General features: G+C 45.5%; 1 protein-coding gene across 4 annotated transcripts in view; it reads right to left on the minus strand.

Moving 5' to 3' along the window:
- NTRK3 (neurotrophic receptor tyrosine kinase 3) overlaps window positions 1-21,329 on the minus strand; it is a 217,142-nt gene that overhangs the window by 69,197 nt on the left and 126,616 nt on the right. The window contains exons 13-14 of one of the 4 annotated variants that reach the window (XR_012624858.1): window positions 2,922-3,573; window positions 879-2,743 (exon numbers count right to left, since the gene is read on the minus strand). The exons of 2 other annotated variants lie outside the window; for them this stretch is intronic. Coding sequence is in view for 1 of the 2 variants with exons in the window: in XM_074837434.1 (XP_074693535.1) it covers window positions 3,455-3,573 (119 nt within the window). In the remaining variant the exon portion in view is untranslated. Of the gene's footprint in view, window positions 1-878; window positions 3,574-21,329 lie in introns of those variants that run through there. One more of the 4 variants, XM_074837434.1, reaches the window with a different exon arrangement.

The following is a 21,329-nucleotide window of genomic DNA, read 5'->3' on the forward strand; positions in this document are numbered from 1 at the left end:
ACAGAAGGATGCTGGAAAACATGTTTCTATTTTGCTCATCAAAACTCTCACCAGGTTTTCTAAGAGGGTTCCAGCACCATCCACCAATATCAGCTCAAACACACCCCCAGCCTCATGCCCACAATCATCTGCAGGTTGGCACAGCAGCTTTAAGTCACATAAATTACATCTCCTGTTAACAATACTAAGACACAGCAACTAAGACGCACCCTCATGCCGAACCCCGCATGCTGCAGAGTGGTTCCTCTCTCTTTCTGGGGCAACCAACCATCCTTACATGAACTCCTGGTGAGGAACTCAAGTGCAGCATTTGCCTGTACCCCACAACACATCCTTGCTAGCTTAATAGGAGGCTAATTGTCCCCAATGAAGGGATGACAGTCCAACACCCAACAGAAGAGCAATTTGCACAGCCAAGTAGAAAGACCTGCAGCAACAGCATGTCCTGAAACAACAGCACTGCTGCCCGAACAATCTTTTGTGTCAATCTCACTGAGAGATACATCTCCTAATAAAACTCCTTCCACTAAGTGTAGAAACTTGTCTTAGTAAATACTGACACCATGTTCCAGTATTACCACCTTGTTCATGAGAATATGACCATTTTGAGCCACAAAAAACAACAGGTTGTCAACTGCGATCACCAGCAGCTAAGCTCTCAGGCAAAACATCTTTGTGCCTGATGAGAGTGACAGAAGCAAGAGCTACACCTGAGCAATATTCACATCACAACTGTAAAGCCCACCCTCAGCAGCCCCGAAGAAGCAAACAAACCAGACTCCCCACACATGGATCATCTCATGAAGAAGTAGACTATAGGACGTGTCATTCTGAAGTTTTATTTATTTTGTCTTCAAAGAAGAGGCCTGATGCAGCTGTTTCGTTAGAAAATAAAGTGTTTATTAAGAAACTAGACATTGAACACCCCTATAGTCTCTGTGAAAAGGGACCGTCCCATTTCCCATTAGCACAGGATGATAGTTATGGCAAGATAAGAATGCTCAAAGATGGAGGAGTCTCATTGACAGAAAATGAGGTAATGATTTACAATAATTAAAAATAAAATAAAGTTTTAAAAAAACAAAACATCCTTAGACTTGCTACTTAAAGCCACCAATTGCAAACAGCCATGACTGGCTTTCGTTTTAAGCAGTGAGGAACCAGAGACTTTAATTGGTGTTAAACAAATTGAGACATCGATCACAGTGGGGAGAACTGCTTTAAATTATGCTGTACGGTCCGGAGGATTTCTTCTAAGCAGAGATGGACCTGAGCTGCAAAATTCAACCTTTCCTCTGCTAGGGTGTTTGGATATAGGCTTCTGGTCCAGGCCCACAGATGTATCTCTACGACTGATACACACAGTTGAGAGCAGAGTCCCCTGAACAGTGCTAGGGAGAGGAGACAGTTCAGACGGACAAGACATCCCCAGGTCAGGTGGGCGACTTCCAGGAGATGGGGAAATTCAGTTCAGACAAGCACCCAGTGATTCACACGCTTGGCGAAGCTCCTCCTCACTCTGTGAATCTGCAGAATTGAGGTGTCAATGACACATGGCCGCAGGTCCTCTCTGGCAGTGCACCTCTTGCATTTCCAGCTCCGATGCGGGCAGGAAACATTGTTGGGAGTTTTGGTCATGGTTTCTGAAGCCATCCAACCTGAGCCAGGCCTCCTCATCCTAATGCAGATGCCTCCCTAAGGCATGTCCGTTAACTTAAAGCAATCTGCTACGGTTTCTCCTGTACTCTTCTATTGCACTTTACCTTTTTATGCAAATGAACTGGGAGAAGAAGCAAGAGAATGGAATATTCCCAGAGACACCCCTATGGGAAAGCTGCTAATAAAACCTCCTGGCAATCTCCAGGGCAGTTCATGCAGGTCACCTGTAAAGGCAGGATGAAGCAGAACATCCCATTCTGAGGCTTCTGCCCAGTTCTGGTGGAGGGGGACTGTGACTCTTTCCAGCAGCAGTGACCCTTCAGGGCTGGTGATTTAGAGACATCCCTGATGTGATAAGGTCATCTCGGGCCACCAAGAAGGCAAGCAAAGCTGAGTGGCTGGTGAGCAGGTTCCTGGTCCACTACTCCTCTCAGAAAAGGATCTGGCCACACCTGAAGTTTTTGGAAGGTTTTTTTCCTCTAGAGAAAATCTGCCTCGTTTATAGGTTATCACCGATATGTGTGAGCAAATCTGTACTTGCTGTACACATGACATCCAGAGTCCAAGGAAAGCCCTGCAAGTTGCCGCAAGGGCAGCTGGCTTCTCTTGAGGACAGGATCAAAGGGTTTACTTTTCCATCTGAGAGGCTTTGGATGAAGTAAGACAAAAATGGGATGGGAGAGAGTGAGAGAATACGAATATTGGCCAGAGAACAGGATCGATATTCCTGTTTATGCCAGAGAAGAAGCAACAGAATATTTCTTTTTCCTCTCCTTCAGTCAGTCAGCCTCAAGCTGATGGTTCTGGGTGCATGACTGGGTTACAATCAATCTCTAGTTGGGTGGGAATACAGGGGAGAGCTAAAGGGGGCTGGAAAAGGCCCAGCAACTGGGACCTGCGTGCATCTGATATGCTTTTCCACTTTGCTTACTGCCCTAGTCCTGGCAAGGACACAGACCCTCCTGCGCTATGGATTCTCCATCCATGCGGGAAGTCCAGGCAACTCCTCAGATAAAGCTCATCATTCAAGCAGCAGGGAGAGACCAGAGTACGACAACGATATAGTCAGATCCAACGAGCCGCTCTAACACACACAGACAGACAGACAAACAAAAAAAGCCTCCTAGAATATATGCACTTCAAAGATAACCACATTCTCTTCCTGTCAGAGAAGTAAGATTTTTTTTTTTTCTTTCCATTATTATTCCTTCCAACATTATTTTCTGTGCAAGAACTGGGAGCGGGGCTGCCTTTGTTCTTACCAAAAGTCTTCGTTCTGCTTTAGTTTCTTCCAGGCTCCCCGCCTCGGCTCGCTCTGGGAGACCTCCCATGGCGGTGCCACATAAGAGGTGATGGCAGCATTCACTGGGTGTTGCGAAGACACAAGCTTACAAGGAAAACTCCAAGCAGGGAGGACATGACTAAAGATGTCAGTTTGGTTGGCTTGGTTGGTTTTGTTTTGTGTTTTATTTTAAAGCAAAAGTACAATTATTTACTGTGTTATTAGGATGACTCCTTTCAATTGGGTTTTAATTCTCTTTATTTGCTCTCATTGCTGCTGTTGTGCCTTGCAGGAATATTTAACGAACACAGCGACCATTGGAGGAAAAGAACAACCCTGTTATCTGGTGACAGAAAACCACAGTTTCAGTTGGCTTTAACGTGTGTACAGGCAGGGCTGTAGAGTCCTATTAGGAGGAGACCTCAATCCATACAGACCACGCTTACTGCTTCCCACCATTTTGAGGGCACAGCCTATAAACTTGACATCAGAACAGGGACTTTTAAGGAGTTTTTAAAAGCCATGACGTCCTTTGCTGAAATAAACACTGACATCCTCAACATAAATGCCTTGGTTAAGAGGTTTGGAATGTCCAGGGAGGCTTATTGGATTCAACATAATTTCTCTGAAACCTAAAGGGGAAAAAAAAACAGAAAAAAGAAAAAAGCAAAATAAAGTAAACGAAAAAACAAAAAAGAGCAAAACTAGAAAAAAAGAGAGATATCGACACACATGTAATTATTAAAAAAGAACCAAATGAATAACCAGCAAACGGCTGCCATTAAATTAAAACCAAAACTCCCTCTCCAGAAGGGCTACCTCACTCTGTCTTTCCATAAAGAACAGGCAATTATTTCATGTGGTACGTGCAGGCACAAGTGCTCTGAGAACGAGGGGCATGCAAGTAGTCTGGACAGAGAACTGGGAACAATTCTTTTTGAGAGGTTCCCACTAGTCAGGGGTGGAAAAGTTCTAATTCCATACCTAGTCCATCCTTACCCTAGGCAGGGAGTGAGAAAAATGGAGAATCCTTCCTAGGTCTACTTCTCTCTCGTGATTTATTTAGTCTGGCTTAGCATTTCTGAAGCTGAAGAGTAGCACTGTAAGCCTGGGGAGACCTGACTCTCATAACCCCACAGACTTCCTTAGCCCCAGCTGTCCCACCTACACCAAACCCTGCACACTGGAGGCATCTTCTCCCTACACAACCCCATCTCTTTAAAAGTAATTTGAAGGTTTAGGATTTGCCAGAAATACTGGCCAGATGAAAAGGAAAAGTAAGTGGAGCAGAAGGCATGTTCCTTCCTTCAGTCCCAACAAACTTACTGGGCAAATATGATGTTTTCAAGGGCTGTATTAACCATCTCTTCATAACACTCCTGCCTTGGGATGCCCCAGCCAGGGAAACTCACTACTAGCACGATTAATTACTATTAAAGATGAACATTATTATCTGAAGCAAAATAAATGCAAATATTTGGGACTTGCCAGAGAATAGTTCTCCAGACTGGAAGGAGCAAACCTGTTGTGGAGTGCTGGATATGAGGTCCAGGAGGGAAACCTTCTGCTGAGACATACAGTCCCACATCCCTCTCAAGGTCTGACTGAAGGAGGGCACATTCTGGTTCACTGTTAGGACACATCCTGATGTTTAGCCTACATTTCCTTTCTTCCTGACTTGAACCCCTGTTTTCTATCATCTTTTGTGCTAAGTCCTTCGAGTTCTTGCAGAAAAGACCCATGCATTTGTCTTCAGGTGTCAGCTCATAATTTTTAACATTACTTTCTCAGACACCTGTTTGTAATTATTCTACAAGTGAGGCCATCCCAATGGACTGGAAAGAGACATGGCAGGAATAGGCATAGGTCACTGAAAGTAGCTGCTAAGACTACAGTGAAGTTGCTCTTAGCTCAGATCAAGTATGTGGACATTAGAGGCCTCTACACTTACTAAAATCCCCAATACAGATTCACTGAGTTTCCAGGACCAAGACATGCATGGCAGGATCCTGGGGATTGCTCTAATCTAACCCAATTTCTCATGGGCCCAAAGGGTTTTTCCAAGAAAATTACTGGGATGTCTTGGTTACACAATTGCTCTAAGGTCTGGAAAATGCTCCTGCTCCTCATACAGTCACAGGATCTACAACAAATCAGGTAAATTAGCCCAAGTCTGGCATCACTAAAGAAGCATGGAGCAGCTTGGATGCCCTTGTGAATTATCTCAATAGAAAAGGTGCCTTTCACTAGACTAGGAACAGAAAGTTTCTCACACCGTATCTACACCAGCCAGAAAATTAGGATTTTTTTCCTATTTATTCTTTCTATTTTTAATTTTATATCTATTTATATTTCTTTCCTGCACTATCTTATTCCATCTGCTCATCAAACGCATGCCTCTTTTGATAACCTGAGGATGCAGACAAAAGCTGTTTGTTTGGTTTGGAACTATTTAGGCATGTTTGGGGGAAACTGTTATTCTCAGTGGCCCTGAAGGGCTGATCCACATGGGAGAGTAAGCAAGGCTCAGCCTCAGTTTATGTGTCATAAACAAAATTCATAGGCAAATTCCAAGTGTTGAAATATCATTAGTAGCGAGAAGAAGCCTCGCTCAACTATCAGAGCCAAAGCAGAGTTTAAAGGGCTGGTGCTTGGAAATGTGCATGTAAACTAAGTTCATTTCTTATCAGAGTCACTGGGAGACAAATAAACATGGCATCCCTGAACATCACTATTTATTGTGGGGTTTTTTTATAATATAAATATATTTTATGGCCATCGAAGGATAGCTGGGAAAGTCTATACTCTACAATACCAAGTATCTCCAAGGAGCACTCTCGTCTGCTTTATTTTCTTTGCATTTCTTAGCTCTGCTAAATTAAGGCAATTCCACTCCTGCCGGACAACATCCAACAGACCTAAAAACCCACTGGGGACACACAGCCTCAGCAAAGGGACATGTGAAAGATCAGCAAGACTTAAGGCTGGGGACGCTGGAGGATTTGCTCTTTGTTATCAGCACTATGCTGTGAATCCCAGCTGCAGGGATCTCCAGTGACAGCAGGGTCTTTGCAGAATGGGACTGCAGTAGGGGTTACCCCATAGCTGACATGCAGTTGTGACTGAGGGATGATGAGGAATGGGACAGGAGGACAGCCTACATTTGTGAAGCTTAGGGGCTGAACACACATACTGCTCACTTGGGAAAGCAATGCAGCATCAGTCATTTTGGCATCGACTCCTTCTGATTTATTAAAGTCCCCAAAGAATCTGAAAAAAAAATTTCTTCTCTCCTGACTGTTTTTCTCTCTTTCCTCACTGCTGTCTCCCATATTGCACTGCTACTTTCAACCCCCTTCTCTTGTATGGAGCAGAAACCAACAAGGCTTTTGCTAGGTTTATGTCTTCACTGTCAGATGTGAGATGGATGATGTTCACTGAGATGTCCAGGGTTAAAATGGGTGAATCTCAACAGGTTCAGAGTTTGGATGCTATTATGATAAATGTCATTTTTCTACTGTCAAAGCTATTAGCTCCTGAAAAACTAGCTTGGAAATGTCTTAAAGAATGTGGGGGGTTTACTTTTTTTTTCCAAAATAAAAAAAAAAAAAAAAGAGAGAGAAAGAAAAGTGTTTGCCTTCTTAGAATGAGTTGGGGAAATTTTAAAAACAATCCCTTTTGCGGAGTTTCACATTTGTCAGTGCTAGCCAGAAAATAGGAGGAAAAATACTATCTTTGACATAGGTTGTAGATTTGGAGAGAAACTCCCATATACAAGCCTGAAAATACTAAGGAGGTAAAAAACCCCACCCTGTAGATGCAAATCTAAAGCTTCTCCAAAGACCTACAAAATTGGGAAGGGTCTGTCAGATTAAACTTTATGCTTCTCCCTGTTCTAGTGAGACCACTTTTTAAATTAAAACATGATACTGTCTCTAGTAATAGCCATGGTATGGTAGTGGAATAAATGTATGGAGAGTGTTGGAGAATAGGGGCAGAGAAATGAGCTCAGATTTGCTGTGCAGGTCTAACAGCTTGAGATGGAGGGGGCAGATAGGGCATTTCTTTAAGCAGGCTGGAAGTATGTGGCAATGAAAGGACAAGAAAATTGAAGGCAACCGAACCATGCAATCAGTTTTGTCCTCAACCCTAGCCATCCACTTAGTCCTCCAGAGCTGTCTTGTGTTTCCCAACACCCTGACTAGTGGATCTCAGCCACTCTGCCCCATGCAAGTACCCAATCCAGCCTACAGACCGTGCCCTGCAAGGAACACCCTTCCTCCACTGACCAAGAGCAACACTAAGAAGATAAACCAGACAATTCCACCTCTCCTTCACTGTTTGTCTTCTGTAAAATTGCAACCATTCAAATATACCATGCTTCTAGGGCTTTTGAGATCTGAGGCTGCTACAGGTCACCTGAGAAGAGCAGCAAGGAACATGACATGGGGAGGCAGGGAAACAATGCAGAAAATGATACACAAGTCCTCACATCAGCCCCATCCACCACAGCAGGCGTGGTGCAGCCCAGTTTTGAAACCCAGGGATGGAGACTGCTTCTAAAACAGCAGCATAAATTGCTGTGTGAATGGATGAGAAAAGCAACAGGGTGCCACGTAATGCCTGGCAAAAATGGGTTAAACAAAAATAGCAAATTAAGGGCAACAAGCTGGCCAAGCATAACACTGCTATCCACACAGCCCACATTAGGCAATGAAGCTTTGATCTCTCTTCTGTGTTACAGCAGAATTTATGATATAAAGGAAAAGCAATAGGAGACTCCAACAACAGAGTACATTTTATCTTTCTCTATGCACAGATATGAAGTATGAATAGCATCAAAGAAGGCATGAAAACCATCAAGCCTGGCCCACATCCAGAGCAAAGGAAACAGCCATCCGTCTAGTCAAAGCCAAGACTGATATGTCTATATTTGAGGGGAAAGCAACACAGCAGTCCAGGTTTCCTTGTCATGGATGGGTTCATCTGCAGGGCTATGATACAAAACCCTCTTTTTTTACCTCCCCCTCAACAAATACCAGGGCAAGATGTAACTCAGCCTGGGGCCTTGCTTGCCACAACAAAGCAGGTCACAGAAGCTCAGCAGAAGCACACCATGAGGTTCTCCCTGATCTCTCAGCTACAGATAAGCACATCATCTCCTCTACTGTCCAAGGTAAAGTCAAAGAGCCTAGACCTCCTCTCATTTACACCAGCTCAACACTGTTGACCACAACGGAGAATCTCAAGAAAATTCAGCCCACAGATGAATTTCACACTGATACACAGACCTCAAGCAGATCTTCAAGTAGATAACAGCTCTTTTAAGATTCACAAAAAGGCACTGAGAGCTACAGAAATGCTTATGATCATTTTCATGGAAACAGGGTCCTTATTCCCCTCCACAGCAGCTCACCTTGTATCTTTGTTCATTTTCCATGGTTTAACCTCAGGCATAAGAGTCTCCCACTTTAGTCAATGAGACTTCACGTCACTGGAAACCTCTTGGGGATGTGCTAGATGGAGCTCTAGCTACAGTTTGTGGCATCTTCATCTTCTCCACAACCCAAAATCACGAGCAGGGAATCGCAGCACTGCATGTGTTTTTGAGGGCAGGAAAGGGAAGAGACAGGCTGAGAGCAAGAGAAACAGCAGAAGCAAATGGGTCCAAAAGATCCCATTTCCACACAAATTTCTCTCATGCTTAACTAGAGCAGAGGAAGGGGTAGGAGAATACCGCAGGCACTCAACAGCTGAATAATGTTTCTTGAGAAAAGGGCAGCATTTGCAGCTTTCCACGCGGTGAACTCTTTAAGACTATGTAAGATTCATTAAACCTTTGGTCGGAGTAATTCCAGAATCCATTGCATTTCTACTGTTGTCGTCGTTAATGTGGGCCATGTCCATATTAGCTGGGATCATAAGTTTGTTTTCTCTGGAACTCTTTCATGGATGGAGTAGTTCCAAGATATTAAATGATGTAGCCTGATAGCTCAAGAGGCAGAGCTCCAAGATTCCCCATCGATCCCCCCTTAGGAAAAGCCCCAGAGTAGGAAAGCACTTACCAGGGTATAAAATAAAAAATAAGAAGGAAAAACCCCCAAACTATTTAAGACCAAGGACAAAACAAAAAGGTTATTTTCAGGTCTGAGATGCCCTATGATTTGAGTCAAAGCTACCCTCCCTGTCCAGAGGTACAGTCGATGCTTTTCTCCACACTGCACAGAGGTGCAGCTATTTAAAGCCACTCAGAGGCCCACTGCATGATGGAAAGCAGCCAGATCAGTTGGGCCTCATTGGTTTTGTTTTCATTAGATTGAAGCCAGAGTATGTGAAATTACTTGTAAGAGGACCAGGGAAAGGGGAAGGACTGGGCACCCAGCATCTTCACCCACAACATGCAGAGCTTAGACTCTGCCTCATTTAAAACTTACTGGGTCAGAGAGAAGGTACCTGAACAAAGAGGATGGCTGTTTTGTCCCTCGCAATACCCATAGCCGTGCAAAGGTGTGTGGCAAAACTCTTGGGGTTTATACGTCAGCCATAAAAACAAGCTGCAGGAAAGCGTTTGCGAAATGCCCGAAGAGTTTGGTGGTAGCTGACATCCTGGGCATTATCAAGCTGTTGCCCTGCCTCTATCCCTCTGTGTGTTTGCACTGCTATATCCAGGAGCCTTCTCCTCTGCAATTCTCACTGCCTGGAGCAACAACGGTGTTTTCCTGCCTCCGTGAGTCCCCGTTTCTCACCACTGTGCACTCTCTCTGCCTCTGCACTCCACAAAGCCCAAGAGACCCAGCGTGAAAGATCCCATCCCAACAAGTAATACATCATTTTCATCACTTTGGTTTTCAAATATATTCTTTTGTCAATTTTTAATATTTTTTTTTTTCAAGTCAGCCCTCAGAGTGCTGCCAATTTAAGCACTGTGCACAGTGTTACAAGAGCTTCTCATTTCCACTTTGCCTGACAGGTATCCACGTCCCTCTGACACTGCCTCTGTTCCCCAGCTGCTTCAGATAGCAATAGTTACCCTAAGCATTTTACACAGAGTTATTGAAACTACTGACTAATCTGCCCAGAAATGAATATCCACTGGGAAAGAACCTGGTTGGGCTCATGTTCCTTAAATGCTGATAAATTCCAATTATGGTACAGCTGATCTACCAGTACTACAGATTGCCATATCAAAGAGCCAACCAGCAAAGGAAGCCCCTGAGTTAGAACAGCAACAGCCTTGTTGCAAACTTCCTTTTTAGCCAGACAGCACTTCATAAACATTAATTTGTTACACCTTACTCATTCCCTGGGGAGGCAGGAGCTGTTACATTCATTACACAGATGGCAAAATGGTGGCACGGAGCAGGACCACGGTTTCTCCAAGGTCTCTGCAGGAACCAATGCCAGTCATGGGTACTCAACAGGGAATAAACCCAGCTCCCAGGCTCCTGTCCTCTCTAGAAGGCCTGGGGTCTAGAAGGGGACAGAAGTGCTTGGTAAAGCCAGATCATCGGGATATGAGAGCAGACTCCAAAAGGAGACACACATGGTGGATAGGAAAACACACGACTGCTACAGTCTGCAACTGGGACCTTCCCTGCCCAGGCAGTGCCAAGGATGCTCTCCTGCTCTTCAGAGGACAGGAAGAGGCTGGTGGAGGAGCTGATCAAGGCCCAGGATAAATCCTTGCTTGCTCAAGTGTCTTTACTCTGCTATCTGCTCCAGCAATACATGGTCTAGAAAGGCCAGAGCTGCCCTCCAGAAAGCCCAGAAGCAGTACAAGCCTGAGAGCCTGAAGTGCTGGGAGGAGCTTGCTGTGGGGAAATGCAATTTTGTGGAGTTTACAAGCTGAGGATGGAAACTGAGGAGTGTGGGAGATCTCAGCAGTCAAGGAGGCAAAGAGCACTAGAGGAGTTGTAAATAGGAACAGGAAGAGCTGAGGGCAAAAACACAGTGAGAGCAGCAGGGAGCCTTGAGGAACAAGGTTTTGTTGATTTTTTAGGCTGTTTGGATGCTGCGTAGTCTGGCATTATTGTCCTTTGTGCCACTCCAGAGCTTCTACTCTGCTGATTGTTTTGGAAATGAAGGCTGCCACCACAGCTCTTCTCTTGATAATTGCCCTACTAGATGGTTCTTAAAATAAGTTGCCTTCTACACCAAAATATATCAGAAGAGTGTCATTAATGTTCCCAGGGTAGAGCTCCGAGCTCCAGATTTTGTTTCAAGACCATGTTTTGGTACCTGCCAGTGTGTAGCAAGCTCTAAAACACACCCCAGAGCAGGTTGTGCTTTCCCCAAGGGAAGAGAGGACAGCAAACAGAGGAACTTAAGTTTGTGCTGAGATCATGCTGGTCCCACGGAACAATTTGGGTAGTGCCAACCAAATGAGTGGCAGGTATTTGTGGTGGCCTTCATTCTGCAGGAGGGGAGAAAGGGTTTTGCTCCCACAAAACACACATGAAACATAGTATGTTTTTGCAAGAGAAGGTATGAAGCACCTATAAAGTTCCTTGCAGCCAGCAGAGCAGAGATGAGGTGAGTAGGGAGCCCCCCAGGCAGTGCACCAGGGGGGCTGCTGCTGTGCAAGGAGACCCTCACTCCACACTGCTTTGCAGAGCAGGGTAGAACTGGCACATCACAGCAGGACAGCAACCAAGACCTAAGCTCAAAATGTGTGGCTGTTGTGAATTAGGAGTTTTCATTCAAAGGAGGGAGGAAGGACCAGGGTTTCTTTCCTACAAAGTTTTTCCAGCAGGTGGTCTAGCTATGAATTTTTGCTCTGGCAGTCAGCTTCAAGCTTAACAAACTACATGTCTGCCATACCCTTCTATACCCTTCTCTGACCTAGTTTCATTCTGGGTCTGCAAAGAAGTCTCCCTCTCTCCCTTCTCCCTCTCACATCAAGTCATCTAAATGCACAAGGCATCTAAAATGCTTCAGACCAATCTTATTTCACCCCATATAATTCTGTGCAAGCCTTTGTGTCTGTCCCGCTTGTGTTACTGGCATATGCTGATCAAATATCAGCAGAGATGAGGGACAGAGAAGGAGCTGAGCTTCCAGGCCTCCAAATAGGGAGGCACTGCAGCATGGAAACTCCCAAAAATGCAACTATCCAAAACCCATTTTCCCTCTGCCAGAGGATTTCACACTTGAGAAAAATGGAAAAAGCTTTACTTAAAAAAACCAAGTTATTTCCTATTCTCCATCATCTATGATCAGAAGTCCTGCCTGCCACCACAGCCAGGACATGTCCTCTTTGACACTGTCCCACACAACATTCTTGTCTCTAAATTGGAGACACATGGATTTGATGGAGGGACCACTCGGTGGATACAGAATTGGCTGGATGGTCACACTCAAAGAGTTGCGGTCAATGGCTCAATGTCCAAGTGGACACCAGTGACAAGTGGTGTTCCTCAGGGGTCGGTGTTGGGACCAGTGTTGTTTAACATCTTTGTTGGGGACATGGACAGTGGGATTCAGCGCACCCTCAGCATGTTTGATGATGATACCAAGCTGTGTGGTGCAGTCAACACGCTGGAGGGAAGGGATGTGCCAAGGGTCCAAAGGGACCTGGACAGGCTGGAGAGGTGGACCCATGCAAACCTCATGAAATTCAACAAGGCCAAGTGCAAGGTCCTGCCCATGGGCCAGGGCAATCCCAAGCACAAATACAGGCTGGGCGAGGAGTGGATTGAGAACAGTCCTGTGGAGAAGGACTTGGAGGTATTAGTGGATGAAAAACTGACTGTGAGCCAGCAATGTGTGCTTGCAGCCCAGAAAGCCAACGGTATCCTGGGATGCATCAAGAGAAGTGTGGCCAGCAGGTCAAGGGAGGGGATTCTCCCCCTCTACTCTGCTCTTGTGAGACCCCACCTGCAGTGCTGGGTCCAGCTCTGGGGCCCCCAACATAAGAAGGACATGGACCTGCTCGAGTGGGTCCAGAGGAGGCCACAAAGATGATCAGGGGGCTGGAGCACCTCCCCTGTGAGGACAGGCTGAGAGAGTTGGGGTTGTTCAGCCTGGAGAAGAGAAGGCTCTGGGGAGATTTTACAACGGCCTCACAGTATTTAAAGGGGGCTACAGGAAAGATGGAGAGGGACTCTTTGTCAGGGGGTGTAGTGATAGGATAAGGGGTAATGGTTTTAAACTGAAAAAGAGTAGATTTAGATTAGATATTACTGTGAGGGTGGTGAGACACTGGAACAGGTCACCCAGAGAAGGTGTGGTTGCCCCCTCCCTGGAAGTATTCAAGGCCAGGTTGGACGGGACTTTGAGCAACCTGGTCTAGTAGAAGGTGTCCCTGCCCATGACAGGAGGATCGGAACTAGATGATCTTAAGGTTCCTTCCAACCCCAACTATTCTATGATTCCTCTATGTATGCTGTTCCTCAAAGCAAGAGCTGCCCACAGTGGGGTAAAAACATGCAAAAACATACACTTCTAATAGCAATTTCATATATGCACACGCAACTACGTGTAAGAGATCACAGTCCACAGTCCTGAATTCAACCTCAGTGTCAAAACTAGCCCATGCACAGAGGAAAACGAGCTGAGCGATACCAAAACAGCTAGCAGAAAGCAGTGAGAGTATGCACACAACCTGCTGCATGTGGGACACGTGGGATGGCCAGTGGGGAAGCGTGTGAGAGGAAAGCAGAGAGCGATGCTGCAGCACAGAGCACGTGGCAGGGAGCAGAGGAGTGCCGGAGAGGGGCTGGAGAGAGCGCGAGCGCACACGTGTGGGGCTGAGAGCATAACGCTACTGAACATTTACTCTCACTTTACATTACGGATTTAATGGCTTTTAACAGGAGACTTTGTAAGCGATCAGGAATTGGAACAAAAGGAGCTGGGGGAATAATTATTCTAACCAGGGGAGCTAAAGAACATGGTAAAATCGCGTGCTGAGCAATCATGCTAATTAAAGGCACCCAGAAGAATCGGGATAGAAACGCCAAATGGTTTTCACTCTGCTGCCCTAATCCACTAACTGCCTCGTCACTTTGACTCCCACCAGCTGTGGGAAGGACAGCTATAGGTGAGTCGGTTTGTAGCAATAAAGGATGGAGCTAAACAAGTGACACAGAGGGGCTGGTCCTCTCTGCAGCAGCCTGGAGTGATGCTTGGCCTGTCAGACTGAACAGCAGCTGCTTTGCACCAGCAGCCTAGGCGGGGACCAAATGCCCCCACAGCCTCTGGCTGAGCAGCAAGGATCCAAACACACTTCCCAGAAAGCAGAACAGCTGTTGACAGCTACCAGCATGGGGCTAAACACAACCTACAGCCACAACCCTGGTCCTTTCAGGCTGGTCAGCCCTGCTGTGTGACTGCCTCTCTGCAATTAGCTGTGTTACATGGCTCAGTACATTGGTCTGTCCCGAGCTATGTCCAGGGAGCGTGTTTCTAGTGCCACACCAGAGCTCTGGCAGCACTGAACGTGCTGTTTCCCTGTCTCCAAAGCTTTGGTCATCGCTGGGTTGGGTCCACTCAGGTTGGTGCAGGGGATTTCCGATGGGTAAGGACACCTTCTAAGCAATAGGTATCATCTTGTTCTTCTAGTGCTTAAAATGCCAGTTGGGGTTCATGCCATGCTAGCATCAGAAAAGCAAGAACTAATACTACAACATGGGCAATTTTACACCCAGAAAAAGTGGAGACTAGGAAAATGTTCATGTTGTAGGGAAAGGAAATGAACACAATATTGCTCCAACAGCATAGAGTCTTTACAGACCCAAATAAAAACTCCCATGCACTCAGCCTTGTGTAAAACCCAAGACAGACTCCTCAAGGAGCTGCTGGGTCTCAACCTGTTTGGGATGTCAAGGGGGAATCTTCCTGTGACATTGCTGAAGTCCAACAGGGCATTGCATGCCAAGGCTGATTGGTGCTGAAAACACAATTAACAGAACAAGACACACATTGATGAAATCACACGCTGAGTACAAAGAAGTCTCTCTGTGTCCTTTCCAACCTCCAGGAGAAGGTCCACCTCTGATAACCACTTGGGTGAGATGTGAGTGCTTTTCTCTCCAGCAGTACAGGCCTGGGGTTTGTTGCAGCAGTTGCCTGCATCGGCACAGAACGAGAGCAGTACGTAGGGGAGGTCGGGCACCAGAAAAGTGAATGCTAACAATTTCCATCAAGCAACATCTTTCTATTTAAAAAGCAATGGTTTTTTTGTTAATCAACAGGTCCATTAACACAGAGCAAATGCTTCTCTAATGGACACCCACAGGATCACAGGCTGAACTATTTGTGTGTGGCATTTTTTGATTGATTCACCCTAAAGATCATCAAGTAAATGAGAGAGGATGTAATATTTCTGCAGGAAACATTCCACAGCGGATACATTGATTGCAACACTCAGCCAGCTGCTGTGTGCCAGTGTCTTCTTAAAGAGACTTCATATTTGATTCTCTGATTAAATATTTTGAAACCAAGAACAAATCAGGGACATTGGCTCGACTGTGCCAGGTGCTTGGCCCACGGAGACCTGGTATCCTGCCAAGGAGGATCACACGAGTGGCAAATGTCCAACCTGCTCCCTTTCTTCCTGCCCTCGAGGCTCATGATCCCGTTGCCTTGGTCCTTGTCTGGCCACACAGATCACTGCCACTCCACTTCTTGGCCTCTTCCTGTCACCGCTATATCCTTCACCCAAGACAAGGGAGCCTGCTTGGTGTCACATCAGGAAGGCAGATCTGTTGACTTATTTATTCAACTCCTACCTGCAGCTAAAGCTGCAAAATCACGGTCCATTTTGCCTGCCAACAGCTCTCTGACTCCTGCTCTGTCACCACAACAAATCCATTTTTAATCAAATGCCCAGTGAACATCCAATGGGACAGGAGGAGGCAGGGCTGAGAATGAGGAATGCCCTGAAAATAAAGGAAGAAAGTCCAGGACCCATTAGGAAAATAGCAATGAAACCATCAGCTAAATAATTTGCCACACCAGCAATCCCAGCTGGCAGAAATGGCACATGAGCCAGAGCTAAGCCCTTGCTGCAATCTTGTTTGCAAAAGCAGGTTCTTTTTCCCACAAACCAAATGCTGGGCTGACACCTCCTTTATGAGCTCCTGAAAAAATACTGTCTTCTGAATGAACTCTGCAAAAACACAGTGATATGTTGGGAGATATGGTGTAGGAGAGAACTTTGTAGAGTAGGGCTGATGGTTGGACTCGATGATCCCAAAGGTCTTTTCCAACCTGAATGATACTATGATATTTCCAGCTTATGAGCAAGCCCTGCCACTGCTCACCAAGCCACAGCCTTGGAGCTGTTGAAGCCATACTGAACGAGAGCAGCAGGGCCAGGAGACCCAGGCTGATGTCACCACTTCTGAAATGACAAGCTTATTTCACATGCAAATGAGCCACACAAATTGAGACCAGACCCTCCTTTTCCCTCTGAGCTACTCATAAATAACAGAGGTGTAAGGAAGGTTAAGGGTCTTTGAGGCAGGTGAAACACAGAGGTTCCAAGGACTGAGCATCTAATTGGAGACCAAAGGAGAAAGCTAAACACTCATCCAGGTCCTGTGGGGAGACACAGCTAACCCTCCTCCAGAGATAGGTTCCATCAACAGGGCATCCAGTCTTTTGGAATAATGACTCATTGAGGCAAATCAGAGGTGCCAGCAGATCAAATGAGGACCTTTCTCTGCTGTAGCTTCCATCCTTTCTCTCTTTCAGTACCAGCAGGAAAAAAAAAAAAAAAAAAACCAAAACACCAAAAAAACACATAAAAGGAGCCTGCAGGTCCCATTCAACTATGTGTGCCATCACAGCCTCACAACCAGGCAACAAGGTAAGAGCTGCAGGTATAAGCTTGGCCATGGATGCCAGGCTCCTGTCCCCGCTTACTTTCTTTACAAAGAAAATAAAATCGAGTTTGTATCGACTACTGAGAAAATGAGACAACATTATACAGGACACAACCCTCCGCAATCAAATTAGGTCACTGCAACACCATAACCAGCACGGAATATGTAGCCCTGATAGCATATAGGATCAAGGAGAATGATTTTATGCAGCAAACATTGAAAGACAAAAATGAATCATATCAGGACATCAAGCATAACCAGAGTGTGAGATAAGTTTGGAGCAGAAGGAATAAGCAGCACTCCTGTCTCTCCCAAGCCCTTCCTGTGTCCCCATTCCAACTGGCCATTTCTCAGAGCTGGTCATTAAAAACATGGCAAGTGCTGGGAAATACATTTGCAACTTCCTGCACAGCTTCCTTGCTTCCCCTCCCCGGAGCTCTGATGTTTTCCCAATGAGTAGAGCCACTATTTACAGAGCAGGTTTCCAGCTGTGGCCCTTATTGTGTCAGCAAAATGCCCAACATCAACACGCTCAAGGTGCTGATTTCAGGAGTGCTGAGATCTGTTTAGATAGGGGATTTAATGTCCTACTTTTACTGTAAGTCACCACTTCTGTATCTATATATACAGTGCACACAGATCATCAGAAAATAAAAACCAAACACACGGTCCAGCTGTGCAGATTTTTGCCATCATAGTTTGGCACGCAGCTCTCCTCTCACCTCCCATCTCTCAAACATCCCCTGCCCATGCCTCCTCAGCATACCCCTACACATGTTACACCCCATCCCAGTCCTCTTATACCCTGAGCACTTGGTTTCCCATAGGAAAGTCCTCACCACCCAAGAGCTGAGCAATCATCAGCAGAGAAAACTCCAGAAAGTTGTTTCAACCCAAACATCCATCTATGAGAGGGGAGGGAGGTCTCCAGCAGTCCAGGTGCACATGTTGGTAGGTATTTATGATGATGTGGAGGCTACCACATGTCTCTGGAAAGGTGAGGGTGAGTTAGCACTAGGTGTAAGCAACAGTGCTGGTCATCACTGTACCGGGACTGTGAGGATCTAGATGTGGTGCCTGGGCTCTGCATGACTTGGAAGGTGAGTACTGCGACCCCAGGCAGGTCAAAACCCAGCTCAACACAACTCCCCCAGAGCCTTTTTCACCCCATCAAGTGGAGGAATGTGCACCCAATATATTCATCCTGCTACACACAAGAAGGAGAACACAAACCTTCCTGAAACCTATGATTTACATAGCAGTCTGTGGCAGTGGTTTCCCAACTGCATAATGAGTACATTAACTTTAGCTAAACTGATTCTCCAGAGATGAAGAGATGGAAAAGAATAATCGAAGCAAACTGTGATAGAGTTTTTGATTAAGTAGCTGATGATCAATAAAAGTTATCTGCAGGGCACAGAGTGTTAATGAGCTACCATTCTTGTAGCAAAGAAACACCTGAGCCCACGCTCCCCACTCAACACAGCCCACAGAGGTCAGCAAGACCTGGTCCTCCAGGACTGACAATGCAAGAACATGAGCTATGGAGTCCACAGGTCTCCCCTGCCCTCGTTCGTGTTAAAAGGGTGATGGTAGAAGAAGGAAAAGAAATAACATTAAAGAAGAAAATGGCTAGAAAGAGACAAATGCAAAAGGTTAACAGCCTGATTCAAGGCTTGAGATGCTATGTTTGGGGGGAAAAAAAATAAATTGAAAAGACATTCATAACCTTCTCAGACAGCTCCATTAATTTAAAGAGGCCTTAGAGCTCTGCAGCTGTAACACCAGCATCTAGCACACCTACAGCAGGGAGCAAGAAGGACCAGCCAGCCGGGCTACCAACTCTCTGCAACCAGTGATGCAAGACACAAAATGACCCACAGCACATCCTGCAATTACTATCCCGTTATCCCTTCCCCCACAATGATGTCACTGCAAAGAAGTATTAGGTGTTAAATTTTAATATTTATTAATATCTTAAATTCCTCCCCAAAGATTCTAAGGCATTAAAGAGTGGACTTTATAGAGAGTTTCTCATAATAACGTAGCCACCTGTTTAATAGCACACAGCAGCAAGGCTGCACAAGGGTTTCAGAAAGCAAGTGGAATGGAGCGCTTCATATCAAAGCTACAGAGAAGAGACAAGGCTCAGATCAACAGAGACATAGAATATCATTACCTCTGCCTGAATTTAGCTATCTCACTGTAACTAATCATTTTACTCTTCCAGAAATGTCCAGAGAACTGTCAGTGACCACAGGGAGCTGCTAGGATCTTTGTATTACATTTCTTCTCAAAGTTGCCTCCTCTGACAGCCTAGCCCAGCCTGCCTACAAAAGGGATTTGTTTTCCCAAAACTCACTTAGACTTCCCATCCTTGGAGAGCCTAGGGAAAGCTGAGAAAAAATCAGCAGACAGGATACTCTTTCTGGAGTGTCCCAAAGGGAACAGAGGGGATGAACAGCACATTAGGATTTCTCCCCCAATTTCTCAAATTCTCACGGAACTGAGGTTTGCAATTGCCCTCTGCAGAGACCACGTCAAGACAGATCATTAATACTACTTGATGCTGAGGATCTCTTGTATTAAAAAAGCACTGCAATTACTTAGTTCAAATCTCTATATTAGTCATAGATCCATATCTATCATGGATATAGTATTTACACTGCTGTGGGGAAATGTAATAAATAAGGCAGTAAGTGCTTCCTTCCTCCAGGTCAAGATGAAAGTCTGCATCTTGGCAAGCGGTGCTTTCCTTGGGCAGCAAGGCTTGTATCCCAGGCTCCCCACTCAATTCCTTCAGCCAGAATCTAAAGCCAAGGTAAAAAAACCCTGCTCTTCCTCTGAGCCCAGCACTCGGGCTCCAACCAACTCCAACTGAGAGGGCCAGGAGGCAATGCCTAGGTGGAATGAGGTTAGCAGAGCTCCTGGGAGGCCAGCAAGAAAGGTCTCTTCAGAATTAGTTGAGAGAGCAAAACAGAAACATTAGACTGTAGCATGGCCGTCATGAAGGTGGAAAGGGAGAATTTAATCTAATCTATCTGGAAAGGAGCAGGAAAAGCTCAGAATTGCCATTTTGTGGGATCATAATCTACAGCTGACAGCTCCAAGAACTTGTTTGTCCATCTGAACTCCTGACTCCAAAAGACTGGCTGTAAAATGACTTCAGGTGGCGACTCATAAATATGCAACACGGTCCAGCGGGCTGAACATGGGCCAGACTGCTAGCTGTCAGCAACCTGGTGTGACCTTGAACAAATTGATGTATTTCCAGCTGCCTCCCCTCATCCATAAAATGGAGATGAAGATGCTTGGCAGCCCCTTGATGGGCTGGAAGGAGAAATGCCTCTTTCCAGGAAACAATGGAGGTGCACGATGCCAGGTTGCTTCTCCTCATTAAGAAAAGGATAAATATACCCCACCCCTCAAATACTCAGCTGCCTGCTGTGCTCTCAGTAAGGTTCCCCTGACATTTGGGCTTTGCTGGAATCTGGCATGAGAACAGGACAGTCTCACCCCACCCCATCTCCGGAATTTGCCCAAGATTTATTTTTAACACAGCCCTCATTGTGAACATTTGTGGTGGGATTCATATGACTTCATCCTGATCTCTGACTCTGAACTAGCCTCAGCCTGGCCATGCCGATAGCCAGGACCATCGAGAGAACAGACGGCACAATCTACCCCACCCTGAACAAGGTGTCTAACAAGGGTCAGACACAAAGCATCCTATCTCCTTCCATGTGTAGGAAGAAAGCTTTGAACTCCACCTCAGATGGAGATTCTCTTGTTGTCTGGGGGTAACTAACTTGTCCTAGAGCATAAGACACATCAAGTAGGGCCCTAAGCTGGGCTTAAAATTACCTTTCAAAATCATGGTGCCTTCTGCCAAGTTCTTTATTTCTTTTTGGTTTTGGATTGTGAGCAATGGGATAAAGCAGAAGCTGTGGCCCATCTGAGAGAAGAATTGAAGATTGGGATGCAACTTTCTGGTATATCAAAAACTCAAGTATGGTTTGAAGCATGAGGTCCTTTGCTTCAGTATACACCTGATGGCCATCATCTCCTCTTGCTCAATGCTCCACATCAATTACAGTGCAGAGATGTAAAATGACTGATCATTTCAATACAAAAGGCCTGTTGTTTATTTATTAGCTGGTGACAGGCCCTGCAGTCCAGGATGGATGCATTATAAATCAACTGGATTTCTAACCATTAAAAATTCATTCAATTCATAATGTAGGACACTCGTAATTTCCTTATTAGTGGTGAGTGTGAAGGATTTTTCTTTCTCTTCCCTTGATTTTACTTTGCTTCTTTGCTTTCCCAAAGATCTTGCTCATCTGAGGATTAGCTTAGCTTAATCCTGCAAGAAGGAGGTGAGGGGTGGGAAGGGCTGGGGGAAGGGAGACAAGGGCTGAAGTAATTTTGTTCCAGTGTTTTTTTTTAATTGCAAATTTGCCATATATACTCAGGAGACTTAGCTCCATTGTCTCCTAGTCACATTTATGGGAGACAGAGAAACTGCTCGTCCTGAATTTAAGAGATGCTTGTAGGAA

Source organism: Strix aluco, chromosome 12, assembly GCF_031877795.1.
Source record: "Strix aluco isolate bStrAlu1 chromosome 12, bStrAlu1.hap1, whole genome shotgun sequence".
NCBI classification, from domain to species: Eukaryota; Metazoa; Chordata; class Aves; order Strigiformes; family Strigidae; genus Strix; species Strix aluco.